Here is a 22357-nt window from a genome sequence, read left to right as displayed (position 1 = left end):
CCCGCAAGCTCGATCGGCGCCGGGGAGTGGTGATGACGGAGAACGGTGGAGGCGCGATCGAGCACTTGAACAGGACGCAAGGTGGATGCTGCCGTCACACGGACAAGCTAATGCTTTGGAGCGAGTGTATACATAGGCGCCATGAATGAAACACAAAGATGATGCCCACACGAGAGCGCGGGAAATTCGATTGCACGCGAGCTGCGCTGCGCTGAGATTACTGGTCCGGTACAAAGGTTGCACGTTTGCTGTGTTGCAGCAACGTCGTTCCGTTGCAACCTGCGAGATCCAGATAGGCCTCCATTGGTTACATCACCGGTTAAAAATAGTTAGTTAAGGCGGTTAACCCGTTTGATTTGATTTCTTCTTCGCTCCATCTCGAAGGCAATGTTGAGAAAAACTGTTGGTAGCACATTTACTACCTCCGTTTCAGGTTTACCGGTCTCCTTCGTATTTTGGGTCATATTTTGACCATGACTTTAACTAATACTAAAATATAAGTTATGCACAACAAAAATAAACACCATTTGAAACTAAATTTAAATACGACGTAAACAATATAATAATTTTATGACATTCATTAACATTTTGCTAGTCAAATATGTGGTCAAACTTTGTCCTAGAATACGATAGAGACTAATAAACCTAAACGGAGGTAGTAGCGTGCGAGTGGCTTAATTTTTTTTCCTTTCATCGTAGTCGATTGACTACACCAGGTGGTAGACGTCAAAGCGGAGCTGTCTACTGTCCTCAACGTGCAAGTGGCGTTCCGGTGACGGAGCACGGGTTGGCAATGTTAATAGAAACCAGGAGCAAAATATAGCTCGCCGGCGTTGTTGGAATAGTTAGGGCCGAGAGAGATGATAACATAACCAAGCGAGGAGACCTTGCTAAGATTGAGGCAATGGTGAAGGTAGCCAGCCGGACATGACAATTGATTCATGAGATCAAAACCTTATGAGAGGAGAATGAAAATTTGAAGTACCGGCTCTTCGGAGAGGGAAGAACATGGTTAGCCATGAGCTTGCTAGGATTGGTCGTGTGGATGCAAAAACTACAATTTGCCTGCGTTCAGGCCTGGAACGGGTTGTAAACCATTGTTCTCTGGATCATTCCAGTCCAGGTAGATTTAATATAAACAACCCCCCCCCCCCCCAAAAAAAGTAAGCTCTTCTGATAAATCGTACTTTATGGGGATTGGATGGACCCATTCGATAGAGGTGGCTCATGGAGGAGGGCCAGTTGTGAGGTAAATAGTTATGTGTGGGAGGGGGAGGTATTGGGGATTAGGGTGGAAGTTATTTGACGTCAAGTGAACGCACAAGTCGTCACTCCAGTGGACCGGCCCATATATCGGTCGATGCTAATCTATTTTCCATATCACACGCACTATGGTTTCTACTCCCTTCGTAAAGAAATATAAGAGCGTTTAGGTCACTAAAGTAGTGATCTAAACACTCTTATATTTGTTTACAGAGGGAGTACTTCAGAATTTTGTTGGTTTTCTAGGCTTCTTTTCTTTGTTTTTTTATTATTATCTTTTATTTTAGTTCTTACTCAATTTTGAAATGTTCATAATTTTTTTTAAACATTTAGAAAAATAAAAAAATCACAGTTTTTATGGGGAACAAATGAAAAAACCAACTGAAAACTGTAAAACAAAAGGAACCAGAAAAAAACTCTAGAAAACAAATTGACAATAGTAGGAAACCAATGAGCGACAAACAGGACAACCCATATAGCGAGCACTTTGTGGGTCATAGCCACAATTTGACACACAAAGCGTCGTATATGAGGTTCCAAGGATTAGATTGAGGGGTTGTCATTGTTATACTCCTCAATTTTAAAATGTTCCCCAAAAATTCAAATTTTGTCCGAAAACTAACATGCCCAGAAAAAACTAAAAACATTATAGAAAATCAAGTATATTCATAATAGTCTACTGTTCAAATTTCAGCCAATTTCGGGCGTAGGATGGGAAGTCGGCCGGTGGTCCGCTGCCGCAAAATGGCTCGAGTGCCAACACAAGTAGGAGGAGCAGGGGAGACGGCCAATAGTTGTGGACAACAGTGGCGGGCGGTGGGGGTGCGTGCAGGTTGCCGACGGTGGTGGGCTAACCCTACGTAGCGACGGCGACGACTTTGCTCCCTCGAGCAAATAAACAGAAAAGAAAAGAAAAGATGTGCGTGCGTGTGTTTTGTGGATTTTCAATCGGGGCCGTTTTATCTTTCCTCATATCAAATCTAGGTAGTAATGATTATTTTTAATATTTCCCATATGACATAATAAATATGAGGCATTTCATCAATTGCAATGCCCGCGAAAAAAATCAATTGCAATTTTTTTACTATTTTTTAGAATCAATTGCGATGTAAGATGGGACAAATTGGTCGGGCCAAACCAGAGATGCGACAAATTGGTCGAGCCTAACAAAGATGGGACAAATGATCAATTGGCCCGGCCCAATGAACCCCTTGTTTTTTGGGGCAAAGTATCCACCGTTGATTGGTCCTGGTTCCGAGTCCCTTCCCTTGGCACTTCCCGATTTCGATCGTCGTCCCATTGTCGAACGTGATCGAGGGTTTGCTTCCTTTGTGAGTCACGGCTTCGCTTTCTTCCCATACTAAACCTAGATCTCCTAGGCTCCTAGCTGCCATGGCCCCAACCACCAGCTGGGTCTTGCTCGAGCGCAGGATTTACATCGAGCACGACGCGAATAAAACAGGAGGAGAGTCGTCGTTCTTCACTGGCACCGCGAAAAAGGGAGTGCCAAGCCACCAGGAGATAGCGGACGCCAACCTCGCCTACCTGCGGATCCTGAAACCAGATGCCCGCTACACCGATCCGCCGGAGCTGTCCTCCCTTCGCATACTGCGCCCGATGAAATTCACCCCGGGGATATGCCAACATATCTCATCCGCCTACGACACCAGCGCGGTCAAGAACCTAGTCGCCCTCTTCGCCGGCCCTTACCGTCCCGGCTCCAATTCAAAAGGAGGCTATCTCATCTACGACGCCGGCAAGAATTCCCTCTCAACGATCCCCCAGCCCCCCTACGACTACAACCGTCTCGACGTGGGGGGAGCAGTCGTCGTCATGTGCCTCGAGGACGGCGGCTACGTTCTTGGCGAGCTCGCCAAGGTAAGGTGCTCCAACCCTACCGAAGCCGTGATCTGCACGTGGCATTCTTCCACCGCGAGCTAGGTCGTCACCAAGGTCGCGAGCTTCCCCTCCGAGCTTTCCTACCCCGGCCACCTCTTCCGGGCAGACACCTGCTTCGCGTTTCGAGGCTCCAGCCTTTGTTGGGCGGATCTATCCAAAGGCATGATGGTCTGTGATCTGCGCGTGGTGACCCAGCATGGCGCCAGCCCAGAGGCCCGCTTCGTTCCGTTGCCCGGAGAGTGCCCGACATATAACCGTGGCCAGCGCGAGCAGCAACTGAGGGCAGAGGAGTTCCGTAACATGGCCTGCATTGGTGGCAGCATCAAGTTCGTTACCATGGATGGCTACGGCGAGCGGCCCGGCAGTGAAGTAACCATGACTGTCTGGACGTTGTCGCCGGACCTCTGCAGCTGGAAGAAAGGCACGGTGTGCCATGTGGTCAGGGACATCTGTGAAGGAAATATGCCCTAGAGGCAATAATAAAGTTATTATTTATTTCCTTATATCATGATAAATGTTTATTATTCATGCTAGAATTGTATTAACCGGAAACCTGATACATGTGTGAATACATAGACAAACAGAGTGTCACTAGTATGCCTCTACTTGACTAGCTCGTTGATCAAAGATGGTTATGTTTCCTAGCCATTGACATGAGTTGTCATTTGATTAATGGGATCACATCATTAGGAGAATGGTGTGATTGACTTGACCCATTCCGTTAGCTTAGCACTCGATCGTTTAGTATGTTGCTATTGCTTTCTTCATGACTTATACATGTTCCTATGACTATGAGATTATGCAACTCCCGTTTACCGGAGGAACACTTTGTGTGCTACCAAACGTCACAACGTAACTGGGTGATAATAAAGGTGCTCTACAGGTGTCTCCGAAGGTATTTGTTGGGTTGGCGTATTTTGATATTAGGATTTGTCACTCCGATTGTCGGAGAGGTATCTCTGGGCCCACTCGGTAATGCACATCACTATAAGCCTTGCAAGCATTGCAACTAATGAGCTAGTTGCGGGATGATGTATTACGGAACGAGTAAAGAGACTTGCCGGTAACGAGATTGAACTAGGTATTGAGATACCGACGATCGAATCTCGGGCAAGTAACATACCGATGACAAAGGGAACAACGTATGTTGTTATGCGGTTTGACCGATAAAGATCTTCGTAGAATATGTGGGAGCCAATATGAGCATCCAGGTTCCGTTATTGGTTATTGACCGGAGACGTGTCTCGGTCATGTCTACATAGTTCTCGAACCCGTAGGGTCCGCATGCTTAAAGTTAGATGACGGTTATATTATGTGTTTATGTGTTTTGATGTACCGAAGGAGTTCGGAGTCCCGGATGAGATCGGGGACATGACGAGGAGTCTCGGAATGGCCGAGACGTAAAGATCGATATATTGGACGACTATATTCGGACTTCGGAAAGGTTCCGAGTGATTTGGGTATTTATCGGAGTACCGGAGAGTTACGGGAATTCGCCGGGGAGAAGTATTGGGCCTTATTGAGCCATACGGGAATAGAGGAGAGAGGCCAAACGGAAGGAGGCGCGCACCCCCCCCCTCTGGTCCGAATTGGACAAGGGGTGTAGCCCCCTTTTCCTTCTCCCTCTCCCCCTCTTTCCTTCTCTCCTACTCCAACAAGGAAAGGAGGAGTCCTACTCCCGGTGGGAGTAGGACTCCCCCCTTGGCGCACCCTCCTCCTTGGCCGGCCGCCTCCCCCTTGCTCCTTTATATACGGGGGCAGGGGGCACCCCAGAGACACAACAATTGATCATTGATCTCTTAGCCATGTGCGGTGCCCCCCTCCACCATATTACACCTCGATAATATCGTAGCGGTGCTTAGGCGAAGCCCTGCGTCGGTAGAACATCATCATCGTCACCACGCCGTCGTGCTGATGAAACTCTCCCTCAACACTCGGCTGGATTGGAGTTTGAGGGACGTCATTGAGCTGAACGTGTGCTGAACTCGGAGGTGCCGTGCGTTCGGTACTTGATCGGTCGGATCGTGAAGACGTACGACTACATCAACCGCGTTGTGTTAACGCTTCCGCTTTCGGTCTACGAGGGTACGTGGACAACACTTTCCCCTCTCGTTGCTATGCATCACCATGATCTTGCGTGTGCGTAGGAATTTTTTTAAAATTACTACGTTCCCCAACAGTGGTATCAGAGCCTGGTTTTATGCGTAGATGTCATATGCACGAGTAGAACACAAGTGAGTTGTGGGCGATATAAGTCAACTGCTTACCAGCATGTCATACTTTGGTTCGGCGGTATTGTTGGATGAAGCGGCCCGGACCGACATTACGCGTACGCTTACGCGAGACTGGTTCTTCCGACGTGCTTTGCACAGAGGTGGCTGGCGGGTGTCAGTTTCTCCAACTTTAGTTGAACCGAGTGTGGCTACGCCCGGTCCTTGCGAAGGTTAAAACAGCACCAACTTGACAAACTATCGTTGTGGTTTTGATGCGTAGGTAAGAACAGTTCTTGCTAAGCCCAGTAGCAGCCACGTAAAACTTGCAACAACAAAGTAGAGGACGTCTAACTTGTTTTTGCAGGGCATGTTGTGATGTGATATGGTCAAGACATGATGCTAAATTTTATTGTATGAGATGCTCATGTTTTGTAACCGAGTTATCGGCAACTGGCAGGAGCCATATGGTTGTCGCTTTATTGTATGCAATGCAATCGCCCTGTAATGCTTTACTTTATCACTAAGCGGTAGCGATAGTCGAAGAAGCATAAGATTGGCGAGACGACAACGATGCTACGATGGAGATCAAGATGTCGCGCCGGTGACGATGGTGATCATGACGGTGCTTCGAAGATGGAGATCACAAGCACAAGATGATGATGGCCATATCATATCACTTATATTGATTGCATGTGATGTTTATCTTTTATGCATCTTATCTTGCTTTGATTGACGGTAGCATTATAAGATGATCTCTCACTAAATTTCAAGATAAAAGTGTTCTCCCTGAGTATGCACCGTTGCCAAAGTTTGTCGTGCCCAGACACCACGTGATGATCGGGTGTGATAAGCTCTACATCCATCTACAACGGGTGCAAGCCAGTTTTGCACACGCAGAATACTCAGGTTAAACTTGACAAGCCTAGCATATGCAGATATGGCCTCGGAACACTGAGACCGAAAGGTCGAGCGTGAATCATATAGTAGATATGATCAACATAGTGATGTTCACCATTGAAAACTACTCCATTTCACGTGATGATCGGTTATGGTTTAGTTGATTTGGATCACGTGATCACTTAGATGATTAGAGGGATGTCTATCTAAGTGGGAGTTCTTAAGTAATATGATTAATTGAACTTAAATTTATCATGAACTTAGTCCTGGTAGTATTAGCATATCTATGTTGTAGATCAATAGCTCGCGTTTAGCTCCCCTGTTTTATTTTTGATATGTTCCTAGAGAAAATTATGTTGAAAGATGTTAGTAGCAAAGATGCGGATTGGATCCGTGATCTGAGGATTATCCTCATTGTTGCACAGAAGAATTATGTCCTTGATGCACCGCTAGGTGACAGACCTATTGCAGGAGCAGATGCAGACGTTATGAATGTTTGGCTAGCTCAATATGATGACTACTTGATAGTTTAGTGCACCATGCTTAATGGCTTAGAATCGGGACTTCAAAGACGTTTTGAACGTCATGGACCATATGAGATGTTCCAGGAGTTGAAGTTAATATTTCAAGCAAATACCCGAGTTGAGAGATATGAAGTCTCCAACAAGTTCTATAGCTAAAAGATGGAGGAGAATAGCTCAAGCAGTGAGCATGTGCTCAGATTGTCTAGGTACTACAATCGCTTGACTCAAGTGGGAGTTAATCTTCCAGATAAAATAGTGATTGACAGAATTCTCTAGTCACCATCACCAAGTTAGTAGAACTTCGTGATGAACTATAGTATGCAAGGGATGACGAAAGTAATTCCCGAGCTCTTCGTGATGCTGAAATCGACGAAGGTAGAAATCAAGAAAGAGCATCAAGTGTTGATGGTTAACAAGACCACTAGTTTCAAGAAAAGGGCAAAGGGATAGAAGGGGAACTTCAAGAAGAACGGCAAGCAAGTTGCTGCTCAAGTGAAGAAGCCCAAGTCTGGACCTAAGCCTGAGACTAAGTGCTTCTACTACAAAGGGACTGGTCACTGGAAGCAGAATTGCCCCAAGTATTTGGTGGATAAGAAGGATGGCAAAGTGAACAAAGGTATATTTGATATACAGATTATTGATGTGTATTTTACTAGTGTTCGTAGCAACCCCTCGGTATTTGATACTGATTCAGTTGCTAAAGAGTAGTAACTCGAAACGGGAGTTGCATAATGAACAGAAACTAGTTAAGGATGAAGTGACGATGTGTATTGGAAGTGGTTCCAAGATTGATATGATCATCATCGCACACTCCCTATACTTCGGGGATTAGTGTTGAACCTAAATAAGTGTTATTTGCTGTTTGCGTTGAGCATGAATATGATTTGATCATGTTTATTGCAATACGGTTATTCATTTAAGTTAGAGAATAATTGTTGTTCTGTTTACATGAATAAAACCTTATATGGTTACACACCCAATGAAAATAGTTCGTTGGATCTCGATCGTAGTGATACACATATTCATAATATTGAAGCCAAAAGATGCAAAGTTAATAATGATAGTGCAACTTATTTGTGGCACTGCCGTTTAGGTCATATTGGTGTAAAGCGCATGAAGAAACCCCATGTTGATGGGCTTTGGAATCACTTGATGCTTGCGAACCATGCCTTATGGGCAAGATGACTAAGACTACGTTCTCCAGAACAATGGAGCGAGCAACTGACTTATCGGAAATAATACATACTGATACGATCCGATGAGTGTTGAGGCTCGCGGCAGGTATCGTTATTTTCTGACCTTCACAGATGATTTGAGCAGATATGGGTATATCTACTTGATGAAACATAAGTCTGAAGCATTTGAAAAGTTCAAAGAATTTCAGAGTGAAGTGGAAAATCATCGTGACAAGAAAATAAGGTTTCTACGATCTGATCGCGGAGACAAATATTTGAGTTACGAGTTTGGTCTTCAATTAAAACAATGTGGAATAGTTTCACAAATTCGTGCCACCTGGAACACCACAGCATAATGGTGTGTCCGAACGTCATAACCGTACTTTATTGGATATAGTGCAATCTATGATGTTTCTTACCAATTTACCACTATAGTTTTGGGGTTATGCATTAGAGACAGCTGCATTCACGTAAAAAAGGGCACCATCTAAATCCGTTTGAGACGACACCGTATGAACTGTGGTTTGGCAAGAAACCAAAGTTGTCGTTTCTTAAAGTTTGGGGTTGCGATGCTTATGTGTAAAAGTTTCATCCTGATAAGCTCAAACCCAAATTGGAGAAATGTGTCTTCATAGGATACCCAAAGGAGACAGTTGGGTACACCTTCTATCACAGATCCGAAGGCAAGACATTTGTTGCTAAGAATGGATCCTTTCTAGAGAAGGAGTTTCTCTCGAAAGAAGTGAGTGGGAGAAAAGTATAGCTTGATGAGGTAATTGTACCTGCTCCCTTATTGGAAAGTAGTTCATCACTGAAATCAGTTCCAGTGATGCTTACACCAATTAGTGAGGAAGTTAATGATGATGATCATGAAGCTTCGGATCAAGTTACTACCGAACCTCGTAGGTCAACCAGAGTGAGATCCGCACCAGAGTGGTACGGTAATCCTGTTCTGGAGGTCATGTTACTTGACCATGACGAACCTACGAACTATGAGGAAGCGATGGTGAGCCCAGATTCTGCAAAATGGCTTGAGGCCATGAAATCTGAGATGGGATCCATGTATGAGAACAAAGTGTGGACTTTGGTTGACTTGCCCGATGATCGGCAAGCCATAGAAAATAAATGGATCTTCAAGAGGAAGACAGACGCTGATAGTAGTGTTACTATCTACAAAGCTAGACTTGTTGGAAAAAGGTTTTTGACAAAGTTCAAGGTGTTGACTACGATGAGATTTTCTCACTCGCAGCGATGCTTAAGACTGTCCAAATCATGTTAGCAATTGCCGCATTTTATGAAATCTGGCAAATGGATAAACAAAATTGCATTCCTTAATGGATTCATTAAAGAAGAGTTGTATATGATGCAACCAGAAGGTTTTTGTCAATCCTAAAGGTGCTAGCAAAATATGCAAGCTCCAGCGATCCATCTATGGACTGGTGCAAGCATCTCGGAGTTGGAATATACGCTTTGATAAGTTGATCAAAGGATATAGTTTTATACAGACTTGCGGTGAAGCCTGTATTTACAAGAAAGTGAGTGGGAGCACTACAACATTTCTGATAAGTATATATGAATGACATATTGTTGATCGGAAATAATGTAGCATTATTCTGCAAAGCATAAAGGAGTGTTTGAAAGGAGTTTTTTTTAAAGAAATACCTCGGTGAAGCTGCTTACATATTGAACATCAAGATCTATAGAGATAGATCAAGACGCTTGATAAGTTTTTCAATGAGTACATACCTTGACAAGATTTTGAAGTAGTTCAAAATGGAATAGTCAAAGAAAGAGTTCTTGCCTGTGTTACAAGGTGTGAAATTGAGTAAGACTCAAAGCCCGACCACGTCAGAAGATAGAAAAATAATGAAAGTCATTCCCTATGCCTCGGCCATAGGTTCTATAAAGTATGCCATGCTGTGTACCAGATCTATTGTATACCCTACACTGATTTTGGCAAGGGAGTACAATAGTGATCTAGGAGTAGATCACTGGACAGCGGTCAAAATTATCCTTACTGGAATAAGGATATGTTTCTCGATTATGGAAGTGACAAAAGGCTCGTCGTAAAGGGTTACGTCGATGCAAGTTTTGACACTAATCTAGATGACTCTAAGTCTCGGTCTAGATACATATTGAAAGTGGGAGCAATTAGCTAGAGTAGCTCCATGCAGAGCATTGTAGACATAGAAATTTGCAAAATACTTACGGATCTGAATGTGACAAACCCGTTGACTAAAATTATCTCACAAGCAAAACATGATCACACCTTAGTACTCTTTGGGTGTTAATCACATAGCGATGTGAACTAGATTACTGACTCTAGTAAACCCTTTGGGTGTTGGTCACATGACGATGTGAACTATGGGTGTTAATCACATGGTGCTGTGAACTATTGATGTTAAATCACATGGCGATGTGAACTAGATTATTGACTCTAGTGCAAGTGGGAGACTGAAGGAAATATGCCCTAGAGGCAATAATAAAGTTATTATTTATTTCCTTATATCATGATAAATGTTTATTATTCATGCTAGAATTGTATTAACCGGAAACTTGATACATGTTGAATACATAGACAAACAGAGTGTCACTAGTATGCCTCTACTTGACTAGCTCGTTGATCAAAGATGGTTATGTTTCCTAGCCATTGACATGAGTTGTCATTTGATTAATGGGATCACATCATTAGGAGAATGATGTGATTGACTTGACCCATTCCGTTAGCTTAGCACTCGATCGTTTAGTATGTTGCTATTGCTTTCTTCATGACTTATACATGTTCCTATGACTATGAGATTATGCAACTCCCGTTTACCGGAGGAACACTTTGTGTGCTACCAAACGTCACAACGTAACTGGGTGATTATAAAGGTGCTCTACAGGTGTCTCCGAAGGTACTTGTTGGGTTGGCGTATTTCGAGATTAGGATTTGTCACTCCGATTGTGGGAGAGGTATCTCTGGGCCCACTCGGTAATGCACATCACTATAAGCCTTGCAAGCATTGCAACTAATGAGCTAGTTGCGGGATGATGTATTACGGAACGAGTAAAGAGACTTGCTGGTAACGAGATTGAACTAGGTATTGAGATACCGACGATCGAATCTCGGGCAAGTAACATACCGATGACAAAGGGAACAACGTATGTTGTTATGCGGTTTGACCGATAAAGATCTTCGTAGAATATGTGGGAGCCAATATGAGCATCCAGGTTCCGCTATTGGTTATTGACCGGAGACGTGTCTCGGTCATGTCTACATAGTTCTCGAACCCGTAGGGTCCGCACGCTTAAAGTTAGATGACGGTTATATTATGAGTTTATGTGTTTTGATGTACCGAAGGAGTTCGGAGTCCCAGATGAGATCGGGGACATGACGAGGAGTCTCGAAATGGCCGAGACGTAAAGATCGATATATTGGACGACTATATTCGGACTTCGGAAAGGTTCCGAGTGATTTGGGTATTTATCGGAGTACCGGAGAGTTACGGGAATTCGCCGGGGAGAAGTATTGGGCCTTATTGGGCCATACGGGAATAGAGGAGAGAGGCCAAAAGGAAGGAGGCGCGCACCCCCTCTCTGGTCCGAATTGGACAAGGGGTGCAGCCCCCTTTTCCTTCTCCCTCTCCCCCTCTTTCCTTCTCTCCTACTCCAACAAGGAAAGGAGGAGTCCTACTCCCGGTGGGAGTAGGACTCCCCCCTTGGCCGGCCGCCTCCCCCTTGCTCCTTTATATACGGGGGTAGGGGGGCACCCCAGAGACACAACAATTGATCATTGATCTCTTAGCCGTGTGCGGTGCCCCCCTCCACCATATTACACCTCGATAATATCGTAGCGGTGCTTAGGCAAAGCCCTGCGTCAGTAGAACATCATCGTCGTCACCAGGCCGTCGTGCTGACGAAACTCTCCCTCAACACTCGGCTGGATCGGAGTTTGAGGGACGTCATCGAGCTGAACGTGTGCTGAACTCGGAGGTGCCGTGCGTTCGGTACTTGATCGGTCGGATCGTGAAGACGTACGACTACATCAACCGCGTTGTGTTAACGCTTCCGCTTTCGGTCTATGAGGGTACGTGGACAACACTCTCCCCTCTCGTTGCTATGCATCACCATGATCTTGCGTGTGCGTAGGAATTTTTTTGAAATTACTACGTTCCCCAACAATCTGGGCAAGCGAGAGTGTCAGGAACAGTGACGAGCGCCAAGAGGGAGTTCAAGCATTAGGCCGGCCCAAGAGACAACCTCGCCTTCCGGCTCGGCTTGCTGGGTCAGAGTGGATCCACTAGCCTGTATTTAAACCACTAAGCGATAAGATCGAGGTGGCGATGGCGTAAACGGCTAGGTGTTGCGTGTGTGGTGTACGCTCCTGCGAGAGCTGATCCCCTTCCTCCTCCTCCGCATTCAACCTTGTAGCTCGAGATTCATGGCTGCTGCCTAATACAAACCCTAGACCTTACAATCTGGTATCAGAGCCGTCCTCCCCTATCCACCTTCCGCTCTGGATCTCCCCGGTCATCGCCATCGCACCCGATTCGCTGACCGACGGCGAGCCGAAGCCATGGAGAAAATTTCTCCAGAGACCAAGGCGATCTACGATCTTCTCCGGGCCGATTTCAACACCGCCCTGTCCAGGACCACGGGGAGCGCGGCGAGGAGCTGTCGACGGTCTTCGCCAAGCTCGACTCCAAGCTGGACCTGCTCTCCGGCCGCATCGACGACGTTAAGCTTTCCATAGGCACCGACCTAGACAAACTGTGTGGCGAGATCGGCGCTGATCGAGGAGCGGCGTCGTCTCCTACCGCGCCACCATCTCCGCGGGAGACCGCCGCGCGCACCGGATCAAGTGGATCTCAAGGTACTCGGTCTGAAGCAGAGCAGAGAAATTCCGGCCCCAGATATGTACCTCCGACCGCCCGAGGTATGGTCGTCGATCCAGTTCCTTCAACCCGTCAAATTGTACCTGTCAATGAAGGATTTCGGCAGTACCAAGCAGATGCTGTGAGTTTTGGTCCCCGTATTGAGCTGCCCCAATTCGATGGTTCGAACCCAAAATTGTGGCAGTCTCGCTGTGAGGACTATTTCAGGTTTTGGAACACACCGCAGATTCAGTGGATATCTTTTGCTTCTGCTCTCTTTGAAGGCACTGCCGCGCGTTGGCTTGAGTCAGTACAACGTCGAGCACCTAACATATCTTGGGTTGAATTCTGTGAGATGTTGTAGTCGCGATTTGGGCGTAACAAGCACCAGAATATCCTGAGACAGTTGTTCCATGTACGTCAGACTAGTTCTATTGAGGATTATGTGGAGCGTTTTTCTGAGTTATATGATCAATTAACTGCATATGAAACTAACCCCAATCCAGTGCATTATGTGACTCGGTTCATGGAGGGCTTAACACCATCGATCAGGCTCATGGTGGGCATCCAGCAACCCACAGACCTGGACTCAGCTTACGCCCTGGCACTGTTAATTGAAGAATTGGGAGATAATTCAGCAAAGTCAGTAAATGCTGTCCAAAGTAAAGGCAACTCAGTTTTCTCCAGCAGGACAGTGACCAGTAAAGAAATGGAGGACAAACGAGCACTTGAGTTGCAACGCCTAGCTGCATCTGAAGATCGCTGGTCTACCTTGCGTGCTTACAGGAAATCCAAGGGACTGTGTTTCATTTGTGGGGAGCGATGGGCAAGGGAACACAGGTGTAAGCAAGAAGTGCAACTCCATGTAGTGCAAGAAATGTTGGATTATGTACAAAGTATGCCATCTGAACAAAGTGACTCGGGCGATTCAGTTACTGCTGAAGCAAATGCAATCAGTATTTCTGCTGCAGCCATGGGAGAACTGTCAGCTCCAGCAACTACCACTATGAAACCGAAGGTTTATTTGCAGGGCAAATCTCTTGTGTTCTTGGTTGATTCTGGCAGCACCCACACATTTCTGGATTGTACAGTTGCAACTTCAGTTAAGGGCATCTCCCAAACGCCAGTCAGGATGGTTAAGGTAGCTAATGGTGATATGGTTTCTTGCAATCAGCAATTACTGAATGGTAGTTGGTGTTGTGATGGACATGAATTTGTCAGCAACTTTAAAATATTTCCTCTGGGAACTTATGATGGCATATTGGGCTTGGACTGGTTAGCTGCTCATAGCCCTATGCAAGTTGATTGGGCTGATTATTGGATGTCATTCCAATTAAAGGGAAGTTTTATCACACTGTTGGGTCAGGATGCTGCACCTCAGATGATGGCATTGATTGAACTGTCAGCTATGTTAACTATTGAAAACACTGATGAGGCTGATTTACCTCCTGAAGCTAAAGAGCTGCTACAACAATTTGCTCCAGTATTTGAGGCTCCAACTGGGTTGCCACCTAGAAGAAAATATGATCACACAATTCTTCTAGTTCCTGGAGCTCAGCCTGTATACAGTAGGCCTTACAGAATTCCTCCAGTTCTGAAAGATGAAATGGAAAAGCAAGTCAAAGAAATGCTTGCTGCTGGAATTATCAGACCAAGCAATAATGCTTTCTCTTCCCCCGTGATTATGGTGCAGAAAAAGGACAAAACATGGAGGCCAGTGTTTGACGACAGGAAATTAAATGCCATTACAGTTAAAGGCAAGTACCCCATCCCAATTATTGATGAACTCCTGGATGAACCTGCATGTGCTTGTTGGTTTTCTAAATTGGACCTGAGATCAGGATGTCATCAAATCAGGTTGGCACCAGGAGAAGAGCATAAGACTGCTTTCCAAACTCATATTGGTCATTTTGAATTCTTGGTATTATCATTTGGCCTTACTGGTGGACCTAATACCTTCAACTTTGGTATGGATGATACTTTGGCTCCATGCATTAGGAAGTTTGTATTGGTCTTCTTTGATGACATACTAGTATTCAGTGCTTCCTATGAGTTACACCTGCAGCACTTGGCTGAAGTTCTGAAATTGCTGCTCCAACACCAGTGGCAGGTCAAGTTATCTAAGTGTGCTTTTTCTCAGACCAAGATTGCATACCTAGGGCACATTATTAGTGGGCAGGGAGTGGCAACTGACCCTACAAAGCCATAAAAGAATGGCCAATGCCTCAATCTGCTAAAGAAGTTAGAGGATTCTTGGGTCTTGTAGGATATTACAGAAAATTTATATCTCATTATGGTATACTGAGCAAGCCCTTGTCAAATTTTTTGAAAAAGGGGGTTACATTCCATTGGACAGATAATGAAAACCAAGCTTTCCTACTCCTAAAACAAGCTCTCATGTTAGCTCCTGTATTAGCACTACCAGATTTCTCACAGAAATTTGTGGTAGAAACTGATGCTTGTGATATAGGAGTTAGAGCTGTACTTATGCAAAAAGGACACCCTATTGCTTATGTCAGTAAAGCATTGGGCCCCAGAAACCAAACATTATCTGTGTATGAAAAAGAATACCTGGCAATCTTATTGGCAGTGGAACATTGGAGACAATACCTGCAAGTGTCTGAGTTTGTCATCAGAACTGATCAAAGGAGCTTGGCTTGTTTAACTGAACAAAGGTTGCACACCAGATGGCAACAGAAAGCTCTAACCAAACTATTGGGATTGCAATATTCCATTGAATACAAGAAAGGGGTGGAAAACAGTGCTGCAGATTCCCTGTCAAGGAGACCTCCTGTACCTGCTGATGTGCTACCAGAGCTGCAGCAATTGTCTGTTGCACAACCAGCTTGGTTAGAGGAGATTGCACAGAGTTATTGCAATGATCCATTTGCAACTGAACTGATACAGCAACTCATAGTGTCTCCAACCTACAATGATAAGTTCTCTCTTAGGGCTGGGGTACTCAAACAAGGGAAAAGTGTCTGGGTGGGTAACAACCCTTCTCTCCATAGAAAAATCTGTGCTACTCTTCATGGCAGCCCAATGGGTGGTCACTCAGGTTTCCCAGTAACTTACAAGCGTATCAAACAGCTATTCAAATGGAAGAAAATGAGAGGATTTATCAAAGATTATGTCCAACAGTGCCTTGTCTGTCAGCAAGCTAAACCTGAACGAGTGCCATACCCTGGTCTTCTCCAACCTCTACCCGTTCCTACACTTCCTTGGGAAATGGTTACGATGGATTTTTTGGAAGGGCTGCCCACATCAGGGCGTTACAACTGCTTGCTGGTCGTTATTGATAAGCTGTCTAAATATGGGCACTTTATGCCCCTGCACCATCCGTTTACTGCAGAAACAGTGGCTGATGCATTTCTGAACTTTGTCTCCAAGTTGCATGGCATGCCCCTGTCAATTGTGTCTGACCACGACAGAATCTTCACCAGCAAGTTCTGGAGCGAACTTTTTCAGAAATCAGGAATCCTCCTTCGAATGAGCTCGGCTTGACACCCTCAATCTGATGGGCAAACAGAGCGAGTAAATCAGCAGGTGGAGTGCTTCTTGCGCTGTTTCATCAGTGGACACCCAACTCATTGGGCAAAGTGGATTCCACTGTGTGAATACTGGTATAATACCAACTGGCATTCAGCCATAGGGAAGACGCCATTTGAAGTTATCTATGGACATCTTCCTCGCCACTTTGGCATATCACCTGACAATGCAATTGAAAATGGTGATCTACAACAATGGCTATCTGATCGTGCTGTCGTGCTCGACTCTGTGAAGCAACATTTGCTCCGAGCTCAACAAAGAATGAAATGCCAAGCTGACAAGCATCGTACTGATCGGGAGTTTGCGGTCGGGAACAAGGTATTTCTTAAACTCCAGCCATATCTTCAGTCGTCAGTAGCTCCTCGGGCAAATCAAAAACTGGCGTTCAAGTTCTATGGCCCATTTGCTATTCTGGAGCGGATCGGGCAAGTTGCTTATCGCCTGGACTTGCCTTCTACTAGCAAAGTCCACCCGGTGTTTCATGTATCCCCACTGAAGAAAGTGTTGACTCCAGACTGTCAAGTGCTACCTCTACTTCCCTCGCTTGACAATCAGTTCCAAGTACCTGAACAAGTTTTGAAGCAACGAGTGGCGCGTCGTGGCTATGATTCCGTAGTTCAAGTCCTCGTCAAATGGAGTTCAACACCTGTGGAACTGGCTACTTGGGAAGACAAAGTCGCTTTGCAGCAAAGGTTTCCGAGAGCTCCGGCTTGGGGTCAAGCCGTGTCCAAGGGAGGAGGGATTGTCAGCAACAGTGACGAGCGCCAAGAGGGAGTTCAAGCATTGGGCCGGCCCAAGAGACAACCTCGCCTTCTGGCTCGGCTTGCTGGGCCAGAGTGGATCCACTAGCCTGTATTTAAACCACTAAGCGATAAGATCGAGGTGGCGATGGCGTAAACGGCTAGGTGTTGCGTGTGTGGTGTACGCTCCTACGAGAGCTGATCCCCTTCCTCCTCCTCCGCGTTCAACCTTGTAGCTCGAGATTCATGGATGCTGCCTAATACAAACCCTAGACCTTACAGAGAGCCACCTCTCGCTGGGCTTGCCGCGGGTCTTGCCGTTGTTCCCGGTGCTCAGCGTGGACGAAGACGACGTCGTCTACCTAATCTTCACTGATCTGGACGTGGCGGTCGATGGTCGAATACTGGAGTACAAAATGCAGTATCTGCTTCGCGTCGACATGCAGCACAACAAGGTCTCCTACCATCCGAAAAGTGGAGAGGAAATGCCTTTTCAACTCTTCCACAATGAAATTCTCGCCAGTGAGTGCAGTTCATACCTACGAAGCTAGCTAGCAAGTTAGAGGACCATCCGGTACTAGGTAGTACTTGTCCTACTGCTAGGTGTCTATTTTATTTTCTCGTATTGGGAAATGGATAAAACTAGAGGATATTGCGTGCATTGCTGCTGTAATTGGTTCATGACAATTTGTATTGATAACATCATAATCAAATTAAAAATGCAAATGACTTACTCCCTCTGTATCAAAATGAGTACAAGAACGTCTTATATTTTGACAGTGTTAAAGAACGTCTTATATTTTGATGGAAGAGGAGGAAAGGATCTCTGCTTGAGAAGGCTACACATATAAAGGGCTGAAACTACTCGGCATTCTTGGAGTAACATTTAAAAAGATGGGACGCGACGTGGAGCGAGGGGGAGGCGATTCCTCACCTACCGGCATTAATGGCGACGCGACCGCCATTAATACCACCGCGGCCTTATCCCCTCCCGTTTCCCATCCTCATCCTCCCCATCTCAGATCGAGCCACGGTTCCCTGAGTGCCACGGACAGATCTGGCGAGCGAGATGGTGGGAGGGGCGCGACGCGGGGCGAGGGCTCGGCGACTGCGACCGGCGCATCAGGTGGCGGCGCCGCCCCAGCCTCCGCCACCGGTGGCGACGCTCCCGAAGATCGATGCGTCGTCGCCGGAAGCGCTGGTGGAGATGCGTCGGGTGGTGAGGGAGAGATTCCCGAACCGCTCCAAGTGGCCCGACATCTTCATGGAGATCCTTCGGCATGCGACGTTCGAGGAGCGCGCTCACTTTGCGGGCGACGACGGCGGGATGGACTACGAGTTCATCTTCTGGGTGATTCAGGAGGCGGAATCATCAGACCCGAGGCAGGCGGCGAGATGGGCGCGTTTCAAGACAGCTCACCGTCAAGGCCCACCATCCGCCCTCCGTCGGTGCTGCAGATCTCCCGCATCCCTCTAGAAGCGCTGCCGCCGGGGGTCGTCCTCCCCAGGGTCCCTTGAAGCTTCCGCAATCCGGCGCATGGGCCTTGCAGGATGCCCCCGCCCTGCAAACAAGGCGCAGGAGGACCAGGGGATCCACCTTGGAACCTCCACCATGGTCGGGTGATCGCGGGGAGAAACCCCGTACAAAGGTACAAAACAATCGACCCAAATCCCGTTCATGTGCCTTGCTGAATTCTCGATCTGAAGTTCATTTGATTGGGGATTCCCAAATTGTTTTGGGTGGGGAATTTAGTAAAACGATTGTCCCGGATACAATTGGAAGGGTTGTCCCTTCGATTAGTCCTTGCAATTCTTCATGCACCTCTGGAACACCCCGAAACACTCATGGTGTTCTGTTTCCGGCGACCCATGCGGACTCCGACGAGCTCGCTTTTGCAAGGACGGCGGGACTGTGTTCAAACCAACCAGTCACTGTTGTAGGGCCGACCCCCACCCCATCTCCGTTGATCCGTGGATGTGTGGTTGGGAGGAAAACGGGTTTTCAAAAGACGTGTTCTGAGCCAGTGAGCGGGTTTGGAGAGGAGGTGGCGATTTTTTTTGGCCAGCTCTGGGTTATCCCCTCCCCGACCCGCAGTTGCCGCCTACATAAACCTAGGCAGGCTCCCCCGAACCCTAGCTACGCCGTCCCCAAACTGTTTTGGGTGAGAAAAGATTTGTTCCGCTCGAAGATATTCTCGGTTCAAGACTATTTTCCGGTTGCATCGGTTGGTCCTTTCGACCCCATACCTACCACTTTCAAGATCTCTACTGAGGCACTAGGATTCCCTAGATCGTTTGTTGAAGCTGTGAGGAGAGGGATGGAAAATCGTGGTCAGATGCCACAGCGGAATCGCCGGCCACCACCGGGGAAGAAACCCAATCCCCAAGAGGGGAAATCCACTGCCTCTTCCTTGGGCAACACCGGGAAACCAGGTCTGCAAGGGGCGCCCAAACCAACCCAGGGGAACCAAGCCCAAGCTGTCCCTCCGACGACTGCCCCACCACCTCCTCCCCCCCTCCAGCGGTACAGATCCTCGACCCCAAATACAAGGATATGATCTGTTTCAACTGCAGTTTGCCTGGACATTATGTGGGGAATTGTGTAGAGGCAAAAAAATGCTTTATCTGCGCTGGGAACCACAACGTCAACAATTGCGCTGCCTGGGCAAAACCACAACCTGCTGCCACTTATTTTGGTAGTGCTGCTTCAGGGCTAGGATTTTACCATGTTGAAGTTCCTGTGGCGGCTCAATCTAGCTGGTTAAATTACAAGAACTGTGCTGTTCTCAAGGTGATTAAGGGAGAGGTTTCTGTCTCGGATCTACTAACTCAGTTAAATGGGATCTTTTGTAAGAACAAAGAGTGTCCATGGCAAATCAGGGAGCTGGAGAACAAGAAATTCGTGCTGAGATTTCCCCCTTGGAAAAATGTGGATGACCTAATTGAATTTCCCCCTTTTGAGCAGCCAATTGCTGGTGTATCTGTCAAAATCTGTGAATGGGAAGGAATGTTGGATGAATTTGGAGCACTAACTGAAGCTTGGGTACAGATTGAAGGAATTCCACCCAAGTGGTGCGCCTGGAAAGTCTTTGCCCAGATCACAGCGTGTTTTGGAATACTGGTGGATGTGGACTGGAATGGTATTTTCAAGAGCTTCTATGAAATTATTCGAGTCAAAGTTGCCTGCAGAGATCCCAGGAAGATTCCTTTCGAGAGATTGGTGGAGATGAAAAAGAAATTATACCTGTTGTTCTTTACAGTGGAAGGGTTCGAGCAGAATGATGAGGATGCTGATGGAGGGGATGATGATCCAGATCTGGATAATCTTGAAGGAAATGATGGAAATAACAATAAGGATACTGAGGACAAGGAAGGATTGGAAGAAGACAATGATGAGGCGATTGATGAACTGGACAAGGCCAATTTCCCTACCAAGACAGCCACATCTTCTAGCTCGAGCAAAAACAAGTCTCAAGTGGCTGCTTCTGCAGTGGAAGTCCATCAGGTTAGCATGAGTGATGTGATACAAGGAGAGATTAATGATGACCTCGAAGATTGGACCCCGATGAAGGCTGGTGGAGATGAAACTGAGCCAACTTCAAGGTTTGAAAAGTCCAATGCTCTGTCAGTCCATTTGGACTACTGTTCGAAACAACTTAGTAAGTTTGAGATGGAGGAATTTGATGTGGAAGAGGAAAACATCAATATGGAAATGGAATGCTTACCAGAAGATCTAACATTAGCAATGAATTCAGTGAAAAGATCCTTGTTAGAATCACTGGAGAGGGCGGACTCGGTGGTCAAGAAGAAACTCAATATCAAGAACTCACCTACTTGGGGCCCAGTGTTGGCTGGCAAACCTATGACCAGAAAGCATGGAGATGTAAAGATCATGGACAAGGCCGCGGCATACATGATGAAGAAGAACTTGGAAATGCCGGCCACGTTTAAAGGTAAATCTTTTGCGACCCTTGATCCTAATGAACTTGCTTCTCATACTGCTAAAGTTGACCTATGCATTAGTAATAGTGAAGAGGAACAAAATAATATCATTCTGGACCTGATTGACAGAGAGAAAATTAGATGTTTACAATTTGCTGATGAAAACCCGGAGATTGTTCTCCCTGATAGCCTAGATCTATTGGATACAAATGACCTTCCTCCTGTTTCTGGGAAAGAGGACATTCCACATACTGAAGCAGGTGGCACTGCTGTTTCAGATGTAGAATGCCCTGTCTTGAATACTAAGAAAAAGCCTTGTGGCTTATCTCATCCATTTAAAATAAAATGATAGGGGCTTTTTGAAATATTCGTGGTCTAGGACAACCTGGAAAAATCCAGTGCCTAGGAGATTTCATTTGTAATAACCATGTAGACTTCCTGTGTTCCTCTGAAACCAAAAGAGAAAATATTGATGCTCATGTCCTTAATGGCATTTCTGGTAGGATAGCTTTTGACTGGCATTATCTTCCTGCTATAAACACGGCTAGTGGGATCCTTGTGGGTCTTAAAAGTGACTTGTTTGAAGTAATTGGTTTTATTAATAAGAAATTTTGCATTGTGGCAACTGTGAAAAACAAATCAGATGGTTTCATGTGGCATCTTGTTGCTGTATATGGTACCTCATATAACGAGTTTAAGCTTGATTTCTTTGCTGAATTACATGATATCATGGATGGCTTACTTACCCACTTTTACTTGGGGGAGATTTCAATTTAGTTAGGTCCACGGTTGACAAGAACAATGGTGTTATTAATAATCAGTTTTCTTACCTCTTTAACGACTGGATTAACTAATGGTGTCTTATGGAGACTAATATTGCAAATAGAAAGTATACCTGGAGTAATAATCAAGACAGTCCCATTTTTGCAACTATAGATAGGGTTTTTGCTTCCATTTCCTGGGATGCTCACTTCCCCTTGTCGGCTGTTACTGCACTCCCTCGCGTAGGGAGTGATCATACACCTTTGTTGTTGGACACAGGAGCTCGGAGGGTTACCTCCCCGAGAAAAAAATGGTGATCGATACCTGGAACACTCCAGTTCCTGGAAAAACAGCCATGGATATTTGGATGAATAAGAGTAAACTATTTAGGAAAAAAGCTAGAGGCTGGAGTATTAACATTGAGGCGGAGATTAAGAAAAAGAAAAGAGAGATTTTGCTTGAATTTGACATTCTTGATGTGTTTTCTGAGAGAAATCAACTTGACAACAGAGATAAGGTTAGAATGGAGGAAATTAA

General features: G+C 45.9%; 1 protein-coding gene across 1 annotated transcript; it reads left to right on the top strand.

Annotated features, from left to right (window-relative positions):
* The first annotated feature begins 15047 nt into the window (after positions 1-15047).
* Positions 15048-17667, top strand: LOC141021932 (uncharacterized). Its single transcript, XM_073497790.1, has 4 exons — positions 15048-15885; positions 16474-16937; positions 17047-17212; positions 17399-17667. The coding sequence occupies exons 1-4, from the start codon at positions 15048-15050 to the stop codon at positions 17665-17667; spliced, it is 1737 nt and encodes a 578-aa protein (XP_073353891.1).
* Positions 17668-22357: the final 4690 nt, after the last annotated feature.

Source organism: Aegilops tauschii, chromosome 4, assembly GCF_002575655.3.
Source record: "Aegilops tauschii subsp. strangulata cultivar AL8/78 chromosome 4, Aet v6.0, whole genome shotgun sequence".
NCBI classification, from domain to species: domain Eukaryota; kingdom Viridiplantae; phylum Streptophyta; class Magnoliopsida; order Poales; family Poaceae; genus Aegilops; species Aegilops tauschii.
This window is presented reverse-complemented; position numbering and strand designations above follow the sequence as displayed.